Source organism: Periophthalmus magnuspinnatus, chromosome 8 (assembly GCF_009829125.3).
Source record: "Periophthalmus magnuspinnatus isolate fPerMag1 chromosome 8, fPerMag1.2.pri, whole genome shotgun sequence".
Classification (NCBI taxonomy): Eukaryota; Metazoa; Chordata; class Actinopteri; order Gobiiformes; family Gobiidae; genus Periophthalmus; species Periophthalmus magnuspinnatus.
The window spans coordinates 18,735,103-18,754,792 of record NC_047133.1 but is presented as its reverse complement, the minus strand read 5'-3'; the positions used below and the strand labels follow the sequence as shown (position 1 = coordinate 18,754,792).

Here is a 19,690-nt window from a genome sequence, read left to right as displayed (position 1 = left end):
AATTCTGTCTTGAAATTGGTCTTGTCTTCTCTTTCCAGTCACAGCCTCCATCCTCAGACCCCCTCATCCTGTGCGATGTGAAGGCTTTAGTTTCGGGTCAGTCCTTGGAGGAAGACGTCGTTGTGCACAGCGTTCTGAGTGGCGTGGACGTGCAGAGAGGTCACGGGGTCATCTCCCTGGATGAGGGGCGGCAGGCGGAGCTGAGCACTTTGGCTGTGGACACGTGGCTCGTCCAGGAGTTTGACGACACCGAAGTCCCTGTGGAGAGTACAGGACAACTGCATGAGAGAGAGTCCTATGTGATCCGCTGGACCTACACATTCAGCTGCACTGGTGTGGACCATACAAAATATGTATTGTTATATGGTTTTGAATAATTATATTTTTTTACAATCTATTGGAAATGTGCCAAAATATCTCTTTAAATGTCTTGATTTAGGTTCAAGTATCACACAAAAGAGTTCACAACATTCCCTGGGGGTGTGATGCTAACTGTAGGCATGCTCTGTCTGCAACTCTTCTGCTCAAGTTAGACCTTAATCTGAACTTTGTTCAAACACAATCTGACCAGAAAGAACTGACTTAGCTGAACTACAACAGAGGAGCTAATTTGTGCTGTTAAACAAGTCCTCCTCAAATAAAACTACAGTCACAAGCTAGCTAGCATTAGCCAACAGTTTTCCATTTAGCCGCTCTCACCTTTTTGCTGAAAATCAAATTCCTAAACAGGACCATGAACTCTCAGATTGATCACAGGCTCCTGAAAATGAGTTGTTTAAATCCATTTTGTGTTTTTTCTTGAGTTTTCAAACAGTGTTTGCTAATGTGTGCATTGTGTCACCATTGTAACTTCAGAAGCATTCTGCCATAGGCATACATACAGAACACCCCCAGCGTGATGTTAAATAAATATAGATATGTAGATAGATATTTACTATTTTGGTCTCACAAGTACAAAAATTACTGCTACATTCTAATTTATTATATGACCGACACAGAAAAAGAAGTAAAAATCATATATTTCTACAAATTGGGTTTTCAGAAATGTCTGACAGTTTATGAGCAAACCAGCTGACTTTTTACTGATTTTTTTTTCCTGGATTCACAGACAAAGCTAACGGTTTGGACTCCGGTTTGAAAGAAAACACGGCGTTCTTTTTGTGGCGAGGCCGTCACTCCAGTGTGACTGGGCGAGACACTGCGGCTTTCCTGTCTATCGGGACCAACCACCAGGAGGCAGCGCAGGTGAGGGCTGGGAAAATGAAGAAGTAAAGTGTAGCCATTAGAGATTTATGTTATTCACTTTAGCCTCTCAAATTATAAAAGGCAAAAGTAGAAAAATGGTACATGCAGGGTGCGATTTGTCCAAAAAGCATTATCATATTATTATTTATTTATTTCTGTTTTATTTTGAAAGGTTGTGGTGCCTCAGGGCAGAGAGCCGCCGTGTTTCCTGCAGCTCTTTAAAGGAGGTCTGGTGTTTCACAAAGGCACTCGAGAAGAAGCCTCCTCCAGAACAGGTTCAACGAGTGTTTACACTGTTCATTTGCTCTGATTATTACAGGTTTAGACAATGACAAACATGAACATTCTCTTTGTCATCATCATCTGTACAAAAGTCTCACTGTTAGAGTTTCATCAGATTATGGAGGAATGAAAGGGCAAAAAGTCAGTCTCTCAGTCTGTGTACTCTGCTAAGGGTGTGTGGTCCAGCTGTATCATGGGGCAGGTTTCCACAGAAAATGTATTGTAAAATAAGCCACAAAGGTGCATAAATGTCCATTTATACTCAGAGCTGCAGGTTTTGGGTTTGTTTATCAAATCAGTGACATAATCGGTATTCTTATTTTGTATATCATCAAAATGTGTTGATTTTATGTATCTTTATTTATACAGGGAGAGCCCGATGAGAGAATCAGGCTCTTTTTCATGAGTGCCCTGATACAATGCAAAAAAACACAAACAAAAATAGTGTATAATGACATTTTTATAACACTTTTCCACCTTCAAGGCACTCAAAAATCACTTTACAACAAGGAACCACTCACCCATTCACACACATTCATACACCAGTGTACACAGACACTAGGAGGTGGGTGAAGCGTCTTGCCCAAGGACACAACAACTGTGGGAATTGTGGGTCATTGGATCTCACCACTGTGTCCACTGATCTGGTAGCTGATGGTTCAAATCCCACTCTTGAATAAACACTCAACGGAGCTACTTTCGCCCCACAAACAAAACAAATTACTGTAGAGCTCCATTTAAAACTATAAAATTATCACTACCATATTTCCCCCCATTGAAAGATTTGACTTAATAGTATTTACCAACTATTTAACTTGTTCTGAGCTAGTAAGATAAAGGATTAAAACCAGGTCTAAACCCTCGTAAATGAGACTTTTCCAGGTTTTCCAGGTGAATCTTTCTAATGTTGCCGTTGTTTTAGGAGATTGGCGTCTGTTCATTGTGAGGGGGGAGCTGCCAGAGGAGGCTTCACTGACGGAGGTGAACTGCTGCTGCGCTGGGCTCAGATCCAGGGGCTCTGTGGTTCTACTCAACACCCAGAAGGGGGCAGTGTATCAATGGACCGGCTGCAAAGCTCCGGCCAGCACCAGGGAGGTCAGCAGGAGGACAGTGGAGCGGCTGACTCAGACGTAAGACCCACAGTGTGTAAACTGGGCTAAATTATGAAATGTAGATGAAATTGTTAATTAAGAGTGATTCAGGCTTAATAACTATACTTACTTAATACTCAAACCCTAACTCCTAACCCCTTAATTAAGTAGTAACTAAGCCTGAATCATTCTTAGCTTTTCCACCTTCAAGTCACTCATTCACACACCCAAGGATGCAATGACAGTATGAAATAAAATCTTTCTTCATGCTTTATTAAGACCATTTAAGGTGTAGTTATTAACATCTAATTATCTGATGTTATAATGACTTTCTCTCTGTATAATGCAAAGTGCTGAGAGAAGTTGGGGTCTTTCTATGGTTCAGGAAATGAAGGATGTATTCAGACTTGGACGGCTACAACATTAAACCACTAAGAACTAAACCAAGACCCAACCAGGACTAGAACAGGACCAGATCAAGCGTACATCTGGGCTTAAACTGGGCCTAAACTAGGACCAAACCAGTGTGACCAGAGTGACGAGTGTGACGAGGGTGACCAGTGTGACCAGTGTGACTGCTCCTAAACTTGCTTGTTTCTTTTCTCTGTTCAAAAGTTAGTTCCAAACCCAACTTCTTATCAAATCTGATTTCTAAACTTGATTTTATGATTATATTTGTTTGTTGCACACTGCTGTAGGTGCCCTCATGAGCTGGGGCTGAGCCGAGGTCGCCCTCTGAAGGTGGAGAAGGTGGAGGAGGGGTCTGAACCTGCAGAGTTTTGGGCTGCACTGGGACACATGGACCGAAAGGCCTATGACTGCATGCTACAAGGTACAGCCAAACAACTGTGGTGGAACGTAACGAAGTACAAGTAATAAAGTACTGTAAAGTACTACATTTGAGAGCAGTATCTGCACTTTCTACTCTACTATTTACCTTATTTTTGGACAGGACTGGAAAGTAAGAGTATTTTTTTTTAATTATTGTTTGAGACCTGCTGAAAAGACTGAGGGTTTATTTTAACATGTTCATATTTTGAGTAAAAATAAACTAATAAAAACAGCTGGAAAAACGATCAATTCAGTTGTTTCTTTTGAACAAAATTTATCTCAAATCTTGATCAATATCACTACATTTGAAGCTTTATAAGATGCAAAATCTGCACAAAATACTTTTACTTTTTACTCTATAAGTACATTTTTTCAAACAGGTGCTTTAATACTTTTACTTAAGTAGATTTTTTTTTTTTTAGTATTTTACTTTTACTTGCTCTCGTATCTGTACTTAAGAAACAAAAATACCTCTTCCACCACTGCCAATCAATTATTTGACAAAAATGACAAAAGGCCGCAGTATGGCATTAAACGTGTCTCTCTTGCATTTTTTCAATTACAGGTTTTAACTGCTCAAAAAATATTTAGACAAAGAAAGAAACTATAAAGTGTGTGTTTGCAGATATAAGTTTCATTCTTTTTACTTTTTGTATATCAAAATATCAGAAGAAAATATTAATAAAATACACAGTACTTTCTGGCCAGTATTTTTTTTATTCTCAAACCAAATTTTCCACCAGTATTTGATTTCCTAATACAGTTCGTACTTGCCTGGCCCTTCACGATGTAACAAAATAGAATATCTCAAAAGACATATTTAAATCAAAAGATATATAAGGTATAAAACATTTATACATCTAGTCAAAACTATAAATGAAATCAAAATTTTTACTCTGAATTGTCAATTTTTACAGCAGATTTATTTATTTTTGTCTCATGAACTAACCACAAAGCACAAACTGTTTCCCCTCATCTGACCGTTCCTCTTTCTTCCTCTGTGTGTCTGTGTGTGTTTAGATCCAGGCAAATACAACTTCACTCCTCGCCTCTTCCACTTGGGGGCGTCGTCGGGCGGGTTCAAGGCTGAGGAGCTACAGAGTCCGAGCAGGATGCCAGGGATCGTCATGGCGATGCCCTTTGTCCAGGAAACTCTCTACTCTGCCCCACAGCCTGGTAACAGCATCTATACTATAACACCAGTACATTTACAAGAGAAAAATATCATTGTTTAGGTTTAGACTTATTGATCCACAAGTGAAATTACTTGGTCACAGTATCTCAGACAGAAAGAGCAAAAAATATGAGAAATAATTAAACACAAAATCATTAAAATGGTGTCAACGGATCAGTTTGGCAGTTCATCCATTGTCCCTTTTGCTGGTGCTGATCCCATAGCTACACTCAGGCTACTTCAGTCTTAATAATAACTACATCTAATCAACTGAAGTATGCAAAAAGACGTCACAATAGTTGAATGAATTTACGTTAACTTAAACTCAATACCCAGCTCCTTCATTAACACGATTAAAACCTCTGAAAAGCTGATTTTGCAGAATATATTATCTGTAAGACTAAGACTCTCAAATCAGAGTACTGTTACTTCAAAAATATTATTATGCAAATACAAGTGCAAACATGTTTTAGATTTGCTTTAATGTTTTATTTCATTACTCTTTTTCGTGACAATAGAACTGGCTCTGTTTTAATTTTGTTGAGTACATTTTACTTTTATATGAGTAACATTTATTAGCACATTTTATATTTCTACATAAAAGTCCAGACCCATCATGATATTAACTCTAACTGTGCATTTTCCAGACTCGTGACGTAGCATAAAAAGCCTATTGACCAAAACATAAAACACAGGCCGCAATTTCTCGGACCATTAATACGTCTCTGGCCTCAGAGCCTCTTTGGATCTGAGTCCATCCTTTTGCTTCTCGATCAATATTTGAACCCTTGTAGTCAGAGCTGAACAGTTTCTAATGCGATTTTTCATGCAAGCGTTCGATTTGCAAAATTTATGTTTTAATAAAAGTTCAGATTTTAAACACGTCGAGAAGAACTGACAAAAAACTGAACTTTGAACTGCAAAAGTAATCCAAGAATCATCAAAACATTAAACATTATTAGGTCAGCTGGATTTTTTTTTTTTTTTTTTTTTTTTTGAGAAACTTTAATATCTACATGAGCAAAAAACATATTTCAGAACATCTAAACTGTACAGATGTTCAGATGTTTTTATCCAGAATAAGATCAGAGATTTTGTTGTTTGGGAGGAAATTATGATATTTCAAAAAAACTAACCTTTTACATATTTATGATCTAAATGTCATGTTCAGAGCACCAAAAGGACAATCTCTGTACAGTCTCTATAAGTCCAAGTAGCACTACTGCCTCTAACTTTTGTATATGTAGAATACTTCAGTTTGTGGTGTTGTTTTAATATTTATTATACTGTCCAAATTCACATTAGCTTTAGCATTGAGACACAAACATGCCTCTTTTTAAACACAGAAGTGTCCCTGCTGAAGTATTCTTTTATTTGTGTAGTGTTTAACATGTTGTCAGTGACATCTGCCCACAGCTCCCTGTCCAATGCCTGACCCTAACCTCCTAACCTCTGACCCCTGACCCCTAACCTACCTGTAGCTCCCTGTCCACTGTCTGATTTTTATATATTTATTCATTTTAACGTAACTCTGCAAAAACCTCATAGAGATACAACTGGACCGGAAGTAATGACGCTAACAGTGAGATTAATTTTATTTATTAATTTATTTATTTATTTGAAGGACAGTGTGCAGATGCATTAAAAAGATGGCTGCACCAGATTTAGCAAAATGCTGAGACTGTCCGGCGCTACTTGTACTCCAACAATGATCTAAAAAAATGTAATCTTTGTCTAATATATTTTGTTGTTTTTTAGCTTTGTTTCTTCTTGATAATCGTCTGGAGGTTTACCTGTGGCAGAGAGGGCAGCCCGACCACACTGAGCGTCGATGTGCGATGCAAACAGCGCTCCAGTACTGCAAAGGTACAGTGTGTCCAGTGAAACGAACAGGAATAGACAAACCAGCTATTTGTACGATAATAGACTTTTGTATTTCTTTATCTTTGAATCAGAAATGAATCCAAGACGCCCGCCCCAGGCCTATCTCATCTATGAAGGGACGGAACCGCTCACTTTCACCAACGTGTTTCCAAACTGGGACAGGAGCCTGGGATCCCAAACACAGGTACGCCGATATAACAGATGTTACAGATGTTTGTTTGTCCAGACATCTTAAAATTGGTCAAAAAACTATTGTAGTGTTCTGGTGTAAGGAAACATGCCAAATCTCTTCTAGTTGTTTATTTTGTAAACACAAGGACTACAGTCGGCCATAACCCGCCCCAAAACAAGAGCAAAACAGCAGCCATTTCACTTCACTTTTACAGTCAGTCTAGATATACATAAACTTGTTGGCATAGCAACCAATTGTCACATACTAAAGCATTAACAACAACGCATAAACAGGTACAAGAGCAACAAAAGGTATCAACACTGAACTAAGCACAAAATATCAGATCATTGCAGTATATTCTAATTAAAACAAAACAAAAAACGAATTGTTGAATCAGGGGGAGATGCTGTAGTAGAGACTCAGGACGCCCAAAAGGCAAGTACCAGTCCGCTGCCAGGGCAGGTCTGGGCCCTGTCCTGTCTGTATCTGCTGCAGCGAAGAATAAACATTTTTGTATTTCAAAACTCACCAAGCTTCACAAATAGAGTACTTTTCACCTAGAATTGTAATTTTTCCACAACAATATTAACACATTAACAGTTATACTTCAATAATTTAATATGTAAGGACTTCAAAAACATACACTACCAGTCAAAAGTTTGGACACTCTCATTCAGTGTTTTTTTAAAAATACTTTTTGTACACAAACAGAAGACATACAAAAACATGAAAACTTTACTAAATTTTATATTTTATATTCAGATCCTCAAAGTGTCCCCCCTTTGCTTTGATGAAAAATATTTAGAGTTATTTCACTTTTTTTCTTTACTACATAATTCCATATATTTTGCTTCATATATCTATCTCGTCTGTATGTATTTATAATGTAAAAAGTAGTAAAAATATAGAAAAAAACAAACAAACACTGGTCCTTAAATAAAAATAAAACAAAAACATTATTAGAATTCTAAATGTATAGATTATAGATGTATACCAAATATTAATTATATGTAGTACATTTTTGTGAATATTTTGTCAGGGTGAGGTGGGGAGGGTGAAGCTGACTTTGGTGCAGGACGCCTTGGCCCAGCTCATGAGGACACAGCGCCCCCTGGAGGAGCTCTGTCACAGCCCTTTACCTGAGGGAGTGGACCCCCGGCATCTGGAGGTCTACCTGTCCGACCAAGACTTCCAGGTGAGAGCTTTAACGTGAGGGGAACAACCAGTGATGGGACGAATACTGTAGAAAATGTATTTACAGAATACTGCATACCTTTTATACCAAGTTGCTTTATATTATAGTAGAAAAACAAAACAAAAACAAGACAAGAAGAGTATTTTCTGTACCCGTATTTAGTTACTTCCAACACTGGTAATAACTTACTCCAGTCAACAGGAGGCAGTGTTCACCAGTACAAAGTATTTACTGTATATATATTATGATTTATGTGATTATTTTTAAGGTGTAAATGAGATTTATTTATTTAAGAGCATCATCAAACACTTTAAGTTTGAGTTCACCACTTCACTTTCATTTATCTACATTTAAAAATAAGTGACTTATAAGTATACATGTTTTAAAGGTGCACTATGTAACTTTTCTGGTTAGCAGCAGATGAGAGGTGTCTCATGACTAGTAGAAGTAGTAGGAAGGCTAGTTTAAGTAGTAGGAGTAGGCGTAGTAATAGCAGTAGTAGTAGTAGAAGTAGTGGTAGAAGTAGCGGTAGCTGTTGTATTTCTGTAACAGTTGTAGAAGTAGTAGTAGTAGCTGTAGAAGTAGTAGTAGTAGCTGTTGCATTTTTGTAGTAGTAGTAGTAGTAGTAGCAATTGTAGTAGTTGTAGTAGTTGTGTAGTTGTAGTAGTAGTAGGAGTAGTAGTAGTAGTAGCTGGTGTATTATGTAGTAGTAGCTGGTGTATTTTTGTAGTAGTAGTAGTAGCAGAAGCTGTAGTATTTTTGTCTTAATGTCAGTTGTAAAAGTAGTAGATTTGTGTATATTTATATGTGTTTTGTAGTAGTAGTAGCTTGTGTATTTTTGTAGTAGTAGTAGTAGCAGAAGCGGTAGTATTTTTGTCGTAATGTCACTTGTGAAAGTAGTAAATTTGTGTATATTTATATTTGTTTTGTAGTAGTAGTTGTAGTAGTAATATTATTTACTACTACTTTACTACTACTTTAATATTATTTTTGTAAGTATAAAATAAAAAGTCTAATCCGTGTTTTACCTCTAACCAGATACTACTGTGTTGAGCTCACAGAGGCTCAGATTTTGAGCCAAATGAATTCAAAATCCATTTCTTTCATTATGAATAAATCATTGGCATTATCTTGCAGACTCTTTTGGAAATGAAGAGAGATGAGGACGTGTCTGTGCCGAGCTGGAAACAAAGTGATCTGAAGAAAAGCAAAGGGCTGCTGAGCTAGATGGAAACAAGCGCTAAAATCATCTGCAAATAAGGCTGATTATTATTACTATTATTATCACGAAAGGACGACACACACTGTAATAAAAGAAAAACAGCTCATTTATTTATCCAATCACGAGGTGTGGGTTTCTCTGTTGCTATTGTTCCCAGTTAAACAGATTTTCACATTGTGTCTGTACAAATTAAAGGCCCTGTACCTCATTACTTCTTATGTATTTGAGTAAAACGTGTCTCACCCCAGCACAGATATGTCGTATAAGCAGCTCCTGAGGTCAAAATAAGTCAAAATGTGTGCTGTCTGGTCATAAAACGTTGTTATCGTCCAGTAAACAAGAAGTGCACGTTCGCATGCTAGTTTAAAGTCATGGCAAAACTCTGAAAAGAGCTTATAAACTCATCATGGTGAATAATTAGGATGTTCGGAATGACTTTGGATCACTGCAAACTGTTTTTTTTCACATTTTTAGGACAATAAAAATCAGGTACAGCACCTTTAATGAAACAAAAACATGAAAATAAATGAATTTCCGTAACAAGAAGAAACTGTTTAGAAAGCCTAGTAAATTATATATTAAAAAAGAACAACTCCCATATATATTTGAATGCTTGTTTTGGTATTTTACAGTCATGATTATTCACATGTTCATTTGAGTGTACAAATCACTGTTGATGTGCCATGTATTTTGTAGCTACTTCACACATTGACATTGCAGTACAAAAGATTCCAGTGGGATTTACTATTAGCGACGCATGGGAGAGCAGGTACACATGCTCCAGTGACATGCTAATTCTGCCCCGTTCAAACCGACACAAGAGCCGTGTAACAGTGGAGCGTTTTCAAACTGTGTGAAGAAACGAAACAAATATTGGTGTATTTCATTATTTATGTACTTTTTGTCCCTGGCCACTTGTAGATACAGTTTCAACAGCAAATATGCCTTCTCATTGTAATGTTTTATTAAAGATATTTTTCTTCTTGCAACAGTTGAGTTTAAATATGTCAAATGGAGAAACTAATCAGGTCTCGTACCGAAAAAGTGTGATTAGTCAGTTTACTTTCACACTCGCACGCAACACACCAAAACTGGGACTAAACCTGGACTAAGTATCAAACCATAACAAAATCAGAGACTGGAAGGGCATCTGGCATAAGGACTTGAAGTAAGATGGGTCAAAACGCACACAAGCCCGTCAATAGAAATTTGGGGGAGGAAGGTTCACGTTTTTCCAAAAAATGTACGTAACTACATCTGAGAGCAGTGTCTGTACTTTCTTTTAGCTATACTGAAAAGTAAAAGTATTTTTCATTATTATTCGAGACCTGCTGAAAAGGCTGAGGGTTTATTTTTAACATGTTCATAGTTTGAGCAAACCAAACTATACAAATAAAACCCGCCAGGCACAAATCTTGATCAAAATCACTACATTTGAAGCCTTATAAAACCTCAAAGAACAAAGCAAAATACTTTGGGCTGTGGGTGCGGGTCTGTGGGTGCAGGTCTGTGGGTGCAGGTCTGTGGGTCTGTGGGTGCTGGGTTTGGGTGCAGGGTGTGGGTGCGGGGTGTGGGTCTATGGGTGCAGGTCTGTGGGTGCAAGGCTGTGGGTGCAGGATCTGTGGCTGCAGGTCTGTTAGTGCAGCTCTGTGGGTGCGGGGCTGTGGGTGCGGGGCTGTGGGTGCGGGGATGGTACTGGCTCCTATTTGCCCAGAGTGGATTAACTGACTAAGCCTCATGTGACCGGTGAGATTGGATTTTAGCCCCACCGCTGCGAGAAGAAATTTCCAAAGGTTTGTGATTCAGACATCACCATCTGAACAAAAGAACAGAGTTATACAATATTTAATCAACACTACTCTGAACACAGTATTTGAAGTAATGAGTTGTTGAGGCCGTGGTTCTTTATTGTCATTGTTCAGCTGTTTACTTCAGTCCATAATAATGATAGAAACGTAAAACATATGTAAACAAATAGAAACACAGAGCTGTTCAAGTTTAAGTCTGAAACATACTTATACTAAAGACTTTACACAGAGAGTTTGTTTTATTAAAAGAAGGTTGGACAATTGGGCAATGACGGAACATAAAGTAAAAGTAGTTAAGTACTGTAATTAAGTAGTATATTTAACAGTGAATTTTTACTTTTACTTCACTATATTTGAGAGCAGTATCTGTACTTTCTTTAACTGGACTGAAAGTAAAAAGTTTTTTTTATGTTCGTGGTAACATCCTGCCTAAAGTTTTTGAGTTTGGCTTTGAGCAAACAGAAATAAATACACAAAATTAAAAAACTGATTTGTGTTCTTACTGTGACCAAAATGTGTCTCATTTTTAATCTACATCACTACATTGACACTTTCACAAATTAACCCTTGTGTGAAATACTTTTTACTCTTAAAGTACATATTTGAACACATACTTAAGTAGATTTTTTCATGTGATACTATTACTTTTACTTGAGTAGCTTTTCACCTCTGTATCTGTGCTTTTACTTAAGTATCAAAACTGAGTACTTCATCCACCATTGCAATTGGAAAAAATACAAAAATACTAATAATTATAAGATACAAATCCTGTGTGTAGTTGTGCTCCTGATACTACAGTTTTATTCACCCTCAAAATTATACTACAGTTGCCATAGTGACAGTTATTTAACTTTGAGTCTATTGTATCAGCTCTAGATTGATGATTTTATACAGCGCTTTTCCACCTTTAAGTCACTCAAAGCGCTCACTCATTCACACACACATTCATACACCAGAGTACACAAATACTGGGGGGCAAGGTGGGTTAAGTGTCTTGCCCAAGGACACAACGACAGCATTCATATGTGTGAGCTGGAGTCGCACCGCCAACCTGTGACTCAGTGGATAAACTTTCTTTCCAACTGAGCTACTGCTGCCTTTTTTTGTTGGATTTTTTTCAACATATTTCATTTCTAACTGGGTTCAAATCATTATTGTTTTCATTTTGAACTATAGTCAAATCTTATCACATCAAGACACTGTAAATCCCACTAACATTTTAACCAAACACATCTCATTTAAGCTTTTTCACATTCCTCACGTGTCATAAACCTCAGTGTAAGACTCCAGCCCTTTACACATACATAAACACAAGAGTACATCATACATCTTAAATGGCCTGTTCTCTTTGCGGGTCGGGCGCCGGAAAGCCCCTCTCGGGTTCAGAGGCGAGCGCGGCCTCCCTCAGCACGACCATGTGATCCTCGGCGGCGTTCAGGGACTGTTCAATCCAGTCCAGGCTCCCCGACATGTGGCAGGCGTTTCGGGTCACCAGAACCAAGTGACTGACGGAGAGCAGCAGAGCAGTGGCCCTGTGGGAGGAGGGTGTTTAGAGAGAACGACATGGTTCAGTGAAGGGATAATAAGAAAACTGAAACCTATGGCTGCATCCACTTGTGCTGGTTTGGTGCTGGTTTGGTCCTGGTTTGGTCCTAGTTTAGTCCTGGTTTGGTTCTGGTTTAGTCCTAGTTCTAGTTTAGTCCCTGTTTGTGTAAATGTCAGTGCAGCCTGTAAATGTGGGTGACAGTTTAGTCTCCAGTTATATTTATCTATCCACACCAACTTAATACCATTGAAATGCCTCAGGACCATAGACTGTTTATAGAAATGGTCATAGCTAACACGCTAGCCGCTGCGTTCCAAATACAAAGTGCTAATGGGTGCGCTTCCAGCTCCATCGACTCGACTTAGGACAGAGGACAATAAACGTAGTCACTGGTTTCAGGAGCCAATCAAAATTCAGAAAAATGCTCATGGGACTTTAAACCGGGACGAGGGGGCCTTTCTACTCTCACACACCTGAGATACTGAAGTCAGACTGCAGCTGGTGCTGTCATCCTGCCTCCACTGGTAAGACAAAACCTGTTAAAATCAGCTGACTGAACACATCACAGCTACCTCACGTGACCACTCTGAGGCGCCAGTGAGCAGTCCAAACTGTCAGGGATGAAACAAACTAAACCTTGGTCTGGAAAAAGAATGTATTAAAATAAATTATAGAAACACCAGGTGAACCTCATTGAACTGTAATGTAGTGATGTCGTGATATTAAGTCATATAAGAACTGAAAATTCATACTAGAATTGTGGTTAGCCTATTTAGCATTATATCAATTGCTTTTGTTTCTAGCACAAATAGCATAGTATTTAAGTAAAGAAGTGCAGTCCTCTCTGTGACAGCTGATGTACTGCAGACACTGACTGGCCTATTTAAACACCAGAGCTGCCCACATGTGTCCAGACTGAGACTAAACAGACAAGTTAAACACAAGGTTAACAGGGAGTCAGTCGGCTGTAGGAATACTTCTCAAACTGTGGTATGGGCACGAATGGTGGGATGCTACTTTTTCTCATCGTGTTTTACAGGTCCTAGATTACACAAAAAGGACTCATGTGAGCTTTAAGTCATGTTATAATGCTGTTACCTCCTAAAAAACATACCTGGAGTTGTGTTTTCATTTACACATATTTGAGTAATCCTTTATTATTAGTCTGTCTACATCTCCAAAGCTCAAAATGCTCTGTTCCACCTTATGATGTCATGTAGTAGGGGTTTTCAAGTTAGAGTTGGTCCTGGGTTCGTAGCTTTGTGACGCACTGGGAAATGATTGCAAACAAATACACAGAGATACAACGCGCTTTTTGTGGTGATTTATCGACAAACACACAAAGCTATCAGCAGCGCAACAGAGAGAATGGACTATGGTAAGATGGATAAATGGAGGTGAAACTGCCAGTCAACAAAAATTACAGCTACCCAGCCCTGAAGCTCAACATCTGCGCCAGAGGTGAGTGCCGCCTTTACACACATACACGCACACGCACTTGCCCATGTGAGCCCCGCCCCCTCGGCTCTCGACCAACCAGACGCACACACACTGCACATTTTCTGTCTCCTACAGCTCCTTTTACCTTTAGTTCAGTAGAGATTGACAATTCCACAGCTGAAGTGTAGGGATTGGGTGTTAAACGTGTGTGAATGAAACAAAACACAACTCTAGGTATGTTTTTAACGAGGAAACAACATTATAACAGTTCAGACAAAAGTGTAATATGGGCCCTATAACATTATAATACTGTAGTTTTCACATTTTGTCTCTTGTTTTTTCTTAACCCAATGTGGCTTAGTGGTTAAACTGCAGCACATATGCACAGTAACATCAGCCTGCCTAAGAATGAGCTGATGTATCTAGAGATATTTTTACATATTTGACTAATTTACCGAGCATCCAGGAGAATTGGGTCCAGTGGTGGGTACATAGATCTGACCACATCGTCCACTCTGCAAAACAACAAGTACAGCCTTTTTAAAACCCCTTTAAGACGCCTTTAAGACCCCTAACTTGTCTTTATTACAAAAATAATCAAGAAATAACATTACTATCTACCTTGGACTGATGCGTTTGGCCACTGTAATAATATCACTGAGACTGGCTGGTGCTTTGACCTTTGACCCCGAGCCCATCGTCATCGCAACCAGCTTTTCTGTTAGCGTGTGGCAAATCTGTAAAATGTAATAAAAGTTAAATTAATACTAAAAGCGGATGATGTAACTTTTCCGGTGGGCTTTGTCTTTACGGAGATATTATTTCTTCACCTTCAAAGTGTTTTAGTGCTTTAAAAATAACTTTATAAACTTGTATTTTTATTGTGTGTGAGCTTGCCTCTCCACAGATCTGGCCTATAACTTGGCTTGTTGGTGTCGCCTGCTTTTTTCATGATGATGCACACATAACATCTCCATAGAGACCAATAACACCAACAGAAAAGTTACATAGAGCACTGTTACGTTACCCAAGCAACTAAACGTGAAGGAAACGACTGCATTACCTTTAAAATGGAGATGCAGTGTGAGACCAGGCCACTGTTGATTCAAAAATGTTTACAATTAGTTTTGGGCAGAGTTAAACTATTTTTATGAGAAAATAAATGACGTCTGACTTACGAAGCGTCCTCTATCCAGTCCTCGTTCTCCAGAATGGCTTCTATGTGAGGGTTAGTGATCACGACGTCGTCCAGTTCCAGCTCGGACGGTTCACTCTGCGTCTCCATGGCTCCAATAAGGTCAACTGTGGGTCTGGAAAAAACAAAACAAAAACATTTTAATATTACGACCCATCCTCTCTCAGCTTGTGCGGTTATGAGTCCAATTTGGGGTTTTATTTAATCATGTTCTTATCTTAACACGAGGTTAGCTAGACTTTGTAAATTGACCAATCTTTGCGTCAGGGATCCATCTTTTTCTGCTCCGATACCGACGTCAATACTTTGGCTTTAAGTATCTGCTGATTGCCGATATCAACCGATACATGGGCAGAAAATAAAACTAGCACATGGTAAAAATGATCCAAATGAGCTTTAGAACTGTTACTTATCATTTAAAATAACAACTTAACAACTTTGAAAAATATTAAGAGGTGTTTAGGGTCTTATCACAGCAGTTTACAGATACCGACTGAAGCAATATCTCGGAATCGATATCTGATCCATCCATACTATCCATATCTCTGTAACTGCTGCTGTCAGACTCATCATTTTGGTCTTAAAATGATCGTATTAACCTGCTCTACATGATCCTGCTGTTTTTATTTTGCTATTGTGTCTGTAAATCAAGATATGAACATTAATAACAGACAAATCAGGCACCTTCTTTCCCTGAGGTTGCTCCTGCTAGCATTAGCAACAGGTTTGAATGACCTGCCAAAGCAGTGGTGGGAGACGGAAGAGGCGTTACCTTCAACAGCCTCACTCTTTGGTTGCTATGATACCCTGGGTCAGCTCCAAATTGGCCCCTATAACTGCTCTAGCCTCGATGAGCTTCATTTGACTGGAGCTGAACACTGTGGGTGACGTCACACTCACTTAGTCCACTTCTTTGTACAGAGTATGACTGTAACCGTTCAAAAATATCACCCAAAATGTTTTTTTGCCAATTCCCACCAACTTAAAGGTCAGTAATTCGACCCAGCTCCAACAGGTGCATTCTGCCGCTGTTTCCTTGGGCAAGACACATCACACACCTGGCCTACGGATGTTTTGATTGGCCGTGGGAGTGAGCGGTTGGTGGTGGTTGAAAAGGCAGATGACACATTGGCAGCCTCTCATCTGCCACTCTACCCCAGGGCAGCTATGTCAGTAAATGTTCAAATCTGCAGCCCCAAAAGTGTTTCCTTGTTATATCAAGTTATGATTAATTTATCGTTATATATTTCACACTAACTTGGAGTCAAACTGATGCAGCAGGTCGTGAGGATGGCAGTAGCGGTGTTTGCAGACCACGACCAGAGCCACGAAAGAGGCTAGGAAAATGGCTGCCAGGATGCTGATCGCCACAATCACTACTGTCTCCATGGTAATGGCCCCAAACACGGCGGTAGCAACAGATTGAACAGGAAGCACTTATCTGGAGAGGACAGAAAGAAGATTGAAGATTTGATTAGGTCATCAAATACAAGCCACATGATATTATTATAATTTCAGAAAACATGTTCAAACGTAGTTATATGAGTCATGCAGCACGAGCAAACGTCACTGCAAACTCAACAAAATTAGCGTGAACTATTTTGGTAGAGGCTCCATCTTGTCTTCTTGTCTCCATGGAGATGTTTTGACAGCCTGGAATGTTCCACAGTATGGCATTTAAAGGGCCCATATTACGCTGTTTTCAATGTTATAATGTTATTTGTTGTGTTTTGTTTCATTCAGACACAAACTCTGCATATTTAGGCTGAGTTCTTCCCTCAAATGGAAAACACTCTGTTCCACCTTGTGATGTCATCATGTGGTAATACAGGAAGTGCTCCACTGTGTTTTTAAACTTTTAAAATCCACACACCTTCACTAGAATCATTTGGACAATTTCAGTCCTGGAAGTGACCACCTCTACTGAACTAAAGGTAAAAAGTAGCGGTTAACTTCAGTACTACCACTTCATGACATCACAAGGTGGAACAGAGCATTTTGAGGTTTGGAGGTGCAGACTAACAATAAAGAGTTACTCAAACATGTGTGAATGTAAGAAAACACAACTCCAGGGATGTCTTTGATGAGAAAACAGCATTATAACACGACTTAAAGCTACAAGAGTCAATTTTGCATAATATAGGACTTTTATATGACATTTAACTCACTCTTTTCCAAACAAACTGACACACCTTTGTTTATCCCTCCAGTATATCCTGCATTTTTCAGTTGTTGTTTCATGTATTGTTTTTAATTACGTGTTCTGCCATATCTAAAGAAGTACTTCATATAAAAGTACTCGATGAATCAGTATTTGTGTACATACAGGAGGTGTCGGGCCCTCTCCTGTCACTCATTAACCAGCCCCGCCCACTCCACTGTTTGTGTTGTAATTGTCCACAGCGTACTTCAGCTCATACTGCAGTACAAACACATGCTCAGCTAGTTTAAGGAACAATATGTGTACAAGATGAAAACTCAGATTAAAAGTCAAATTTCAAATAAATAAATAATCAGTAAAGTAAAGTGCACATTTACGGTAAAGTTTATATGGTACTACTACTACTACTACTAGTACTACTACTACTACTACCACCACCACCTTTTCTACTTTTACACAGTGGTGGAATGTGACAAAGTAAAAGTAGTAAAGTAGAGTTTTTAGGTATCTGAACTTTACTTAAGTACATTTTACAGTGGATGCTTTTTACTTTTACCTCACTACATTTGAGACCAGTATCTGTACTTTCTACTCCACTATACAATATTTTGAACAGGACTGAAAAGTAAAAAGTAAATTTCATATGATTTGAAAGTTATTTTTACCATCCTGACAAGTTTTTGAGTTCAAGCTTCGGATTTGAGCAAAACAAAAATAAGTACACAAAATTTAGAAGAAAAATTAAGAAATGTATTCGTATTGTTACTTTGACCAAAATATGTATGTATGTGTGTATTTTAAAATACATTTTTAAATGGGTACTTAAATACTTTTACTTCATGTGATACTTTTACTTTTGCTTGAGTAACTTTTTACTTCTGTATCTTTACTTTTACTTAAGCAACAAAACTGAGTACTTCATCCACCACTGAAAGCTGGCAAAAACACTATGGCTACTACTACTACTACTACTACTATTACTACTACTACTATTATTATTACTACTACCATCATTTGTACTTCTACAATACTTCATCTGTTACTACGTCTACTACTTTACAGTCTGTATTGTGCACAGCTGTCTCCTGTATTACTATAAATTGTAATATTCACACTCGTTATATCAAAGGGACACTGTTGAAAAAAAACCCAAAACAGTAAAAAAAAAACAACCAAAACAAAACAGAGCTTTTAAATTTTAGATTTTGCTATGAAATTTATATTTTAGTGTGAAAAACCTGCACGCATGGCTGCTCTGTCCCAACACTGCACCACGGCCCCACTGTCGCCCTGATGGAGGAATGCACCCACTCCATAATCTCATTAATCTGAGTAACACTTGTGCTTCTTAAACTCTAATTACGCACAAAGACTGACTTATAATAAACCAATTTTTATCCAACACACCAGAACAACTTCAAACTCGCCTGTTGAGTCTGAAAATGTTTTGTAAATACGCATAAACACGTACCTATTTATAAAGACATGATCACATAGCAGAGGTTAACAGCATAAATGTAACACGCAGACCCTCAGATTACGCACTGTAGTCAGTCACATCTTTAAAGTTGGTCATTTTCGTTGAGTTTCAGTCCGCAGACTCTCCAAAAGCTTGCTAAAAAATCGTTAAAAGTCCACAAAAAGATGAAAATGTAAACAACTTTCTCTGTTATCACCTCACACAGACGCTCACACTTCTTCTTAGTCGATGTAAACCGGGTTCAGAGCGTCACTGCGCGTAAAGATCAGTGAATGTTGTCTTTTACGCTCACTAAACTACACAAAACAAAACAACACATGCCGTTATGAACCAAAAAGTCAAGATTTTGAAGTCTTACCTAAACATTTTAAGTTAAATTCCTTTGAGGAGACCAGCGCGCGTCTCTGTGCGTCCACGAGAGCGCGGAGAGGGCGCCGACGTCTCCAAACGCGGAGAGGGAGCGCGCGCACAAGCTGGCACGGCAGGAACCACATTTTTCCTCAAACTATAATCTGTCAAACAACTTTTCTAAAGAGCAGCCAACGTGGAGTGCGGGGATCTGACGCAAGGTGGCGCGCACTGACCACGTTTATGACGCATGGGACGCCAAACAGGATGGAGGCTGAATTTTGGCACCAATTCTTCTTGTGTTGCTCCCTGTTCACTCTCTCGGAACAAGCCTTCAACAAATGTCAAAGATGAAATGTTAACCTGTGCAGTTTATATTAAAGTAACTGAAGTATCAACCAAATTGTCTAATAAAAGTTATGCAAATTCCTTTTTCAAGTTTAGTTTGAAATTCATATGTAAAAGCAGTGGGACTATTAAGTTGTGCTGTATCATCGGTTGCAATTTGCCTAAACCAAAAAAAGAAAAAAAGAGAAAAAATAAATTATGTATTTTTGATTCCTTAAAAGATTTGAAGTTTCCAGTCATAGTTTTGCTTTGATCAGTGGTTAAGTCT

At 38.6% G+C, this 19,690-nt stretch overlaps 2 protein-coding genes across 6 annotated transcripts in view; one reads left to right on the top strand and one right to left on the bottom strand.

Moving 5' to 3' along the window:
- Nucleotides 1–10,085, top strand: part of svilc (supervillin c) — a 47,753-nt gene extending 37,668 nt beyond the window's left edge. For all 5 annotated transcript variants that reach the window (XM_055223895.1, XM_055223894.1, XM_055223892.1 and 2 more), the window contains 10 exons: nt 39–333; nt 1,109–1,245; nt 1,418–1,520; nt 2,450–2,657; nt 3,317–3,450; nt 4,470–4,625; nt 6,382–6,489; nt 6,579–6,691; nt 7,719–7,874; nt 9,012–10,085. In XM_055223895.1, coding sequence (XP_055079870.1) covers nt 39–333; nt 1,109–1,245; nt 1,418–1,520; nt 2,450–2,657; nt 3,317–3,450; nt 4,470–4,625; nt 6,382–6,489; nt 6,579–6,691; nt 7,719–7,874; nt 9,012–9,101 — 1,500 coding nt within the window. In that variant the 3' untranslated portion in view covers nt 9,102–10,085. The remainder of the gene's footprint in view (nt 1–38; nt 334–1,108; nt 1,246–1,417; nt 1,521–2,449; nt 2,658–3,316; nt 3,451–4,469; nt 4,626–6,381; nt 6,490–6,578; nt 6,692–7,718; nt 7,875–9,011) is intronic.
- A 907-nt stretch (nt 10,086–10,992) lies between these two features.
- tmem98 (transmembrane protein 98) lies at nt 10,993–19,173 on the bottom strand. The gene is made up of 7 exons (XM_033971225.2): nt 19,085–19,173; nt 16,344–16,526; nt 15,069–15,200; nt 14,954–14,987; nt 14,512–14,627; nt 14,346–14,405; nt 10,993–12,436 (listed from the first exon to the last, which is right to left on the bottom strand). Exons 2-7 carry the CDS (start codon nt 16,472–16,474, stop codon nt 12,235–12,237), a joined length of 675 nt encoding a protein of 224 aa, XP_033827116.1. The 5' UTR covers nt 16,475–16,526; nt 19,085–19,173; the 3' UTR covers nt 10,993–12,234.
- Nucleotides 19,174–19,690: the final 517 nt, after the last annotated feature.